This window comes from Anastrepha obliqua, chromosome 1 (assembly GCF_027943255.1).
Source record: "Anastrepha obliqua isolate idAnaObli1 chromosome 1, idAnaObli1_1.0, whole genome shotgun sequence".
In the NCBI taxonomy this organism is placed as follows: domain Eukaryota; kingdom Metazoa; phylum Arthropoda; class Insecta; order Diptera; family Tephritidae; genus Anastrepha; species Anastrepha obliqua.
The window spans coordinates 145,669,429-145,676,261 of record NC_072892.1 but is presented as its reverse complement, the minus strand read 5'-3'; the positions used below and the strand labels follow the sequence as shown (position 1 = coordinate 145,676,261).

General features: G+C 39.9%; 1 protein-coding gene across 1 annotated transcript in view; it reads left to right on the top strand.

Moving 5' to 3' along the window:
• Positions 1-595: 595 nt before the first annotated feature.
• LOC129237636 (polyhomeotic-proximal chromatin protein-like) overlaps positions 596-6,833 on the top strand; it is a 157,115-nt gene continuing 150,877 nt past the window's right edge. The window contains exons 1-2 of the mRNA XM_054872513.1: positions 596-685; positions 808-1,629. Of these exons, the coding sequence (XP_054728488.1) occupies positions 596-685; positions 808-1,629 (912 nt within the window). The remainder of the gene's footprint in view (positions 686-807; positions 1,630-6,833) is intronic.

The window sequence follows — 6,833 nt, the reverse complement described above, 5'->3', positions numbered from 1 at the left end:
GTGATGATATGATTATATTATAATATGATGGTAGAGTGATATTATAATATGATCAAATGAAGAAATGAGGATATACAAATATGATGATATGATGATGTGATGATTTGTTGTTATGATGGTATGGTAATATAATGATACGATGATAAGATGCTATGGTAATACGGTGATGTGATGATGTAATGATGAAAGGACATAAAAATATGATGATATGATGTTGTGACGATGTGATGATTTGATGTTATGCTGTTATGATGGTATGATAATATGATGATATGATTTTAAGATGATATCATAATATGACAATATGATGATAAGATGCTATAGTAATATGATATTATGATGATATTATAATAAGGGATGTGATGAATAATATAATTAAAAAAATTGAGTGACGTAATGCTGTAGTATTACTAATGCTTGATATCCTTCCTTTTCACTTATAGAGTAAAGTCCTAAGTCAGCGCCGTTGATAATTGCTTCAAAATAGCGACGTCAAATTTTAACGAATCCAGCCCCTTGGGCGGCATGCATCTAGTGGGCTTAGTGCCCTGTGCACTCCAATGTTGGCATGGCCCGAAAGCGCCGAAGGTGAACAATGTCACCGCTGAATCACGCACCAACGCAGCACCCTACACGCTGCGAAATGGCAACCGGACCACTGCTGCAACAAATAAGCCCACAACATGTGCGCAATGCAAAGAGAAGCAACAACAAAAACAACAACAACAACAACAACAACAGCAGCAGCAGCAACACCAACAGCAACAACAACAACAACTACAATCACATGCACAACATCAATCACAGACACAGCAACAATTTCAGCCGCTTCAGTTGCAACAACAGCAACATCAACATGTACATCAGCAGTTACCCTCATTTCATCCACAAATAAATTGCGTTGCTACGCTAGCGTCTGCAAATCACAGTGCCACCTGTTTTGGTGGACACTGCACGGCTGCAACGGCAGTTGCACCGGCAATGTCCACAACGCTCCTTACAATGCCTACTTCATTTACTGTGCCGCCGCCACCTACACCTCCACAGGCTCCGTCTATGCTAGCGATGTCGCAAATACCTTCAAATGCACTTATGCCGAGCAACAACACTTCAACAACACCTACAACCTCAGCTACGACTTTAGCCACATCAGGCCAAACACAACAATACGCCGCTTCAAACTGGTTATGTGGCAGCTACCCTACGCCTGTCACGTCGACCTTGTGTTCGACAGTGGCGACTACTACAAATGCATCAACGAACAATCAAATGTATTTGTTACCCATTAGTTGTCAGATGCCTAACTTTATGCAGGTGCCTACGATGACACCAACAGCGGCGCCCACAGCGGGTGCAACATTTGGTTGTGCGCCACTGGTATCGAACAATGCAGTGCCACCTACTGCTGCGCCTGCGTCGACTCCGCCACATTCGACTGAACATTCCTGTCCGCATGTGCAGCGCCCTGTAGCACCACGGTTACCACGTACGTTACCGCACGTGCGTCCTTTTGCCTCCACACCGATTAAAGGTATAAAGGGTGTATTTGCTCAGCGTTCCAAGGAAGTTAAGCGCAAAGTATTGCCTTTGCGTGAAATTGCAGCAGCTGCCATATCAAAATTTCAAAAGGTAAGCTTCTAATTATTATGAATTTACAGTTTTAGGTGATTGTCAAAATGAGTGAACGTCTGATGAATGCACTTTAGCTGGTGTGAATTTATATAAGCCTGTGTTGCTAGTAATAAAGCTTCGGACAATGTGGCATACTTGAACATTTTCTTTTTTTATAAGATAGTTATTTTTGAAGAAAGAAAGATTATCCTTCTGGAACAACTTTTTTCTCATTACAAATTTTGTGTTTGTGCTACTTCTATCAACCCACCCACTATTGGCATAATCCTTTATTAGTGATAAATACTCCACCGAATTGTCGGCTCTAATTGTAGGCTGATAATAAAGAATAAGTTTATGTACATCTTTAGCGTGTCGAAGCATAAAAGACACTACGAAATCTTGTTTATAGTACAGGAGGGGGAATGAGGAAAGATCCGCAGGCAACAATTTTTTATTGAAAAGAGGAAAAATCGATGGTTTAACTTCTGAGTTAGTACTCAGATGAAGTGTGTGAAATGTGTCATACCCCACCGGCAAGAATATCATAGTGGCGGATGATAGAGTTTCACATCTGCTTGATTTATTACGTACCCAGTTATATCGTTCGATAGAAGGCACTGTAGAACTCTAGTTTGTGTACTAACAGGGCATCACCTAGTTGCAGCGCATGCTTGCACGCTAAATCTAACTCTTAATGATGCTTGCAGGAAATGTAATGAGTCGTGTACAAGAAAAACCTTAGAGCATCTCCTTTGCAACTGTCCGGCTTTCTCGAAAGCTAGACTACATCGGTGCCTTCAGTTTCGAAAGACTAGAATGTATCCCAAACTGATGCTTGAGCGACTCCGAAAATTCGCTAACCGTATACGCATTGTGAGTGATGCATATTTGCGTTAAAATGCTTGGACTTGGACTCTGATCTGATATCGCTATGGACCAAAATGGCATCTGCGTGGCTTCGGCCAGCCAGCATAACCTTACCTGATACATTTCTACTTCTGAGCTCAATTTTTTTTTCCAAATATCGAGCCAATTTAACTCTTATTTTCCTTTGGCTATACACCATTTTGCTTCAGTCGTGAAACCTTGTCATGGCAGTTATAGTACAAGATCTGTTACAAAGAGGAGGAACAAAGAATTAAGAATAACCTCTAAGCGCTTATCGCAATCACTCAAAAAGTAATGCACGAAGAGAAGCAGACTCGGTTGGATAATTCAAATTGCATATTATCCTTTTCACACTCAAGCAAATAAAGTTCCATAATCTGCATTTACTTCGGGAATGCGCAATACCTACATGACTTACACTTAACGAAATTACTTGCAGCTGAGTCCCTTCCCGTACAATCAAATATTAATTTTGTGTACACACTTTTTGAGAGAAAAATAAGGGACTTAAGAGCTTCTGACGGCAATGTGCCCTTGACGTCCCAAATTTAGTCATATCCAAATTTCTGCTGAATTTGTTCAAAATATGGTTTAAGAAGCATTGCTAACTTAAATACGAGATACTTAATCTCATGGGTGGGTTATCTAAGACTTGGATTAAAGACTTAACATTTTATGGCATAAGGCTTTAATACTATGAATGGCTGAATGCTTGCCAATAATGTTTATCTTATTGCGTTGAACAAATTGGTTTTAAAGATACTTTATAATTAGTCTATTACTTTAAGAAACTTGGTGACTTGACGTTCTTTTCCAAATGGGGGATCTGCCGTTTTACACCGTCTTCGAACGGCAGATGGTTTTTTATGAGTAGTTTTTTAATGACAGAAATGTACACGGGGATTGCCATTGTCTACCGAAGGGCGACAGCTATTCGAAAAAAGGGTTTCTACCAATTGGCGTTTCATGTCCGGGGTTTCGAACCTGTGCACATCCAAATGGTAGGTATGTACCTACCTACCTACGGTAACCGCTTAATGCTTAATGGGCATATAAAAAGTCGACTTGGATGGTGTCTATGATCTTAAGGAAGAACAAGTAGAGAAGGATAGAATAGGTGATAATGAAGATTTCAACTAAATGTGGTCTAAGGGAATTTCTAGTTCGCTTAAAAGTCACAAAACCGTCGTTCGAAACGAAGGCGGTACCACTTCGCGACGATGAGAGTTTGCTACCAAAATCAAGCATTTTGATTCTGTTGAATTTCTTTTTATGGAGCTTCTTGAAAGGTTGGGTTTATGCTGATAACCCAAGAGAGGTTTCTGAAGTAAGAAGCGATGCTTGATATTTCATTGATGGGAGTGAGTCAAGACTATTATGAAATTGCACCGTAAATCTCATGAAGAAGATCAGTATCATAAAACGCCTTGCATCTAATATTGTCTCCTACACATAACTTCGATTTTTGTACTGTTTATTAGAGTAATAACATCGGAATTAGGTAATCAAACATTGATGTTTAAGCGACTTCCACTTCGGCGTCCGACTTCGCCATCTTCATATCGTATCAAGTTCTTCCAATAAGACCAACTCTTCGAGTCTTCGAACCACAAGACTAAATACATTTATTCAAAAGTTTTTAGCCCTTCCACACTGAGGTGCACTAACAAACCTTATGAAATTTTTCCTCTTTTTGATTGGCGCGATGACCGCTTACGCCATCGTGGCCCATTTCAACAAAGCGCGCTAGTCGTTTCTTTCTCGTGCTAACCGCCTCCAGTTGGAAACACCAAGTGAAGCCAAGTTCTTCTCCACCTGATCTTTGCGACGTCACCAGCGTGAAAAAGTCCCAAAATCTTCCGCAGGACCTTTCTCTCGCCTCTTCGGATATTATCATCGTCTAAGCTTCTGCGCCATAAAATATGACGGAAATGACGAGAACCTTATAGATTGTTAGTTTTGTTCGCCGTGATAGGAATTTACTACCCAGTTGCCTACTTAGTTCAAAATAGCACTTGTGGGAAAGGCAGATTCTTCGTTGGATTTCAGGGCTGACATTATTTTCGGTGTTAAAACTGGTGCTCGGATAAACTTATAAACTATGAAGCTCAAACAAACAAGTACGCAAAGGCGCTCAGCTCGAAATTCAGGTAACATTTCCGCTATCTTTGGTTCCCTCACTCGCCCTCAGCTAATCAACTCTTAGCTTTGTGTTACACTCTACAGCTAGCAGGGCTCGACGTGTTGATGTCGTTAGGTCAAATGCTTTGTTTGCAGCTGATGTATGAATGAAGGCTAGCAATGTTTATTTTAACGCTTTATATTTTATTCACGTGAGGTGGTCTTGAGCATCATTCACATTTGCTGGATCACCAGTTGAATACCCACTAAAGGCACGAAATATCAGCTGTCTTGCCAAACAGTAGCAAATTTCTGAGCTACTTTCTTTCTTTACTTTATGAAGTTTCTTAGAAAAACTAACTGTTTTTTGGAGGAGGTATACAATTGTGTGGCCTCTTCATGTGTAGTTGATCAATCAGATGCACTACAAAAATTGTTGAAGAAAAGGTTTAGTTCAACACCGAGCGGAAGTTGCATGCACCAATCGACAAGACCAAAGTATTTAAAACAAATAAAAGTAATAATTGGCGCGTACACTTCTTTTAGATGTGGCCGAGCTCCTCTCTTATTCTAGGAGTGGGTCCTGATGTTGTTCCACGAATGGAGGGAGCAGTTCTAAGTCTACTCCGAACGGCAAATGGTTTTTATTTCAAATACAGAAATTATTTAATGTCCTTAGTATGCCTTATTTTCCATTGTAAGTTTAAACCGATTATTTTCATATACTCGTATTTATTCTAGTAGCAACACAAAGCAACAACTTAAAGTTAAAGAAAAAAAAATATTAAAAAATTTTACATGAATAAAAATGTCCAAGAAATTTATTAAAAATTCTACAAGTTTGCAATCTGCATAATTTGTTGCATGGAACAAGAGGTGTTTGTTATTAAATGACATTGCAACACCTGCAGCAAACTCAACGATTGTTGGCTGATGTGTACCTTGAAAGGGGCTGCCGTTGCCGCTGCCGAATATGGAAATGCATGAGAACGGATGAGAATGAGAAAACAAGTTAATGCATATCCGAGTAAGAACATCAACACGATTTTTTACGAACGCGTCAAGTGTACGCCATGCATAGCAAAATGGTCAAAGTGAGGCAAGTGTCTAGGGAAGCACATACGTACACACACACACAAGCACTCACACAAACATACAGACGAGATGTAAACCCGCTAATACCATCCAATGGACAACGGAGCCCTACCTGTGAGCCTCAGTAATGCGATAGCTTGGAAAATGTTTTGAAAATGCCATACGCTTGTTGTTTCTTAATTGTTGTTGCTACTATTTTTGTTGTTTCCCTCTTTTTTCTCTCCACTTTTTGCTACCTACCGGACAGTGTCGCACTCAATGACTTTTGCATTTCATATGAATGGCAGACAAGAATGGCTGACAGCAATGTTCATTGTTGACGCTAGAAATTTAGTAGGCGACGCTAAGTTGTAGAAAGAGCATAACGAAGGAGTAAAACTACTACAGGCGAAAGGGTGAAATGAAGAAGAGGAATTAGTAATAGATGGCCCGAAAAACGTACAAGAAAAAAATCTATATATCTCATGGAAATCTTTGCCCTTAGATTAAGAGTACAGCTTGACACTTTTGTGCAGCGACTTTAGCGTCACTCGGCAATATTTTGTCATTTGCAAGCAAACGGACACAACAGAGTATGCGAAAAATAAAAATGCTACAAGCTATATGAAAGATTTTGTAGGACGCTTCACTGCTTCAACTGAACAGGGTATCTAGAGAGTCACGAGCGACCCAGTCGACGCTGGTCATTGTAAGTACATTTTTTCTTCTTTTTTTCAAGTGTTTCTTAAAAGTGCCCGGTCGGCTTGCTGCCTGGCAAGCTAACTGGCTGATGGTCTTTGCTAGCATTCTGCCTCTTAAGCCAGTTGAGGAAATTTTTTTCTGCTGTTGCTGTTATTGTTGCAGTTGTGCATAGCAGATAAGCATCTATTAGAGGTGAATAACAGGCAACAAAAAAAAAAAAAAAAAAAAAAATAAACAAAAAAAAATAACATCGTCTCTTTTGCCGTGCAAGATCTTCTGCTTAGTGCAGCGAAAGCTCATCAACGGCTCTGCGGGAATGTCGCTCGTGTTGCATTTATTAAGGCGTCATAGTTGTAGGCTATCCAAAGCGGACATTTTGCAACAAATGAAGTGAAATTGCAACGAAATAAAAATATTGGCGTATGACAATGACA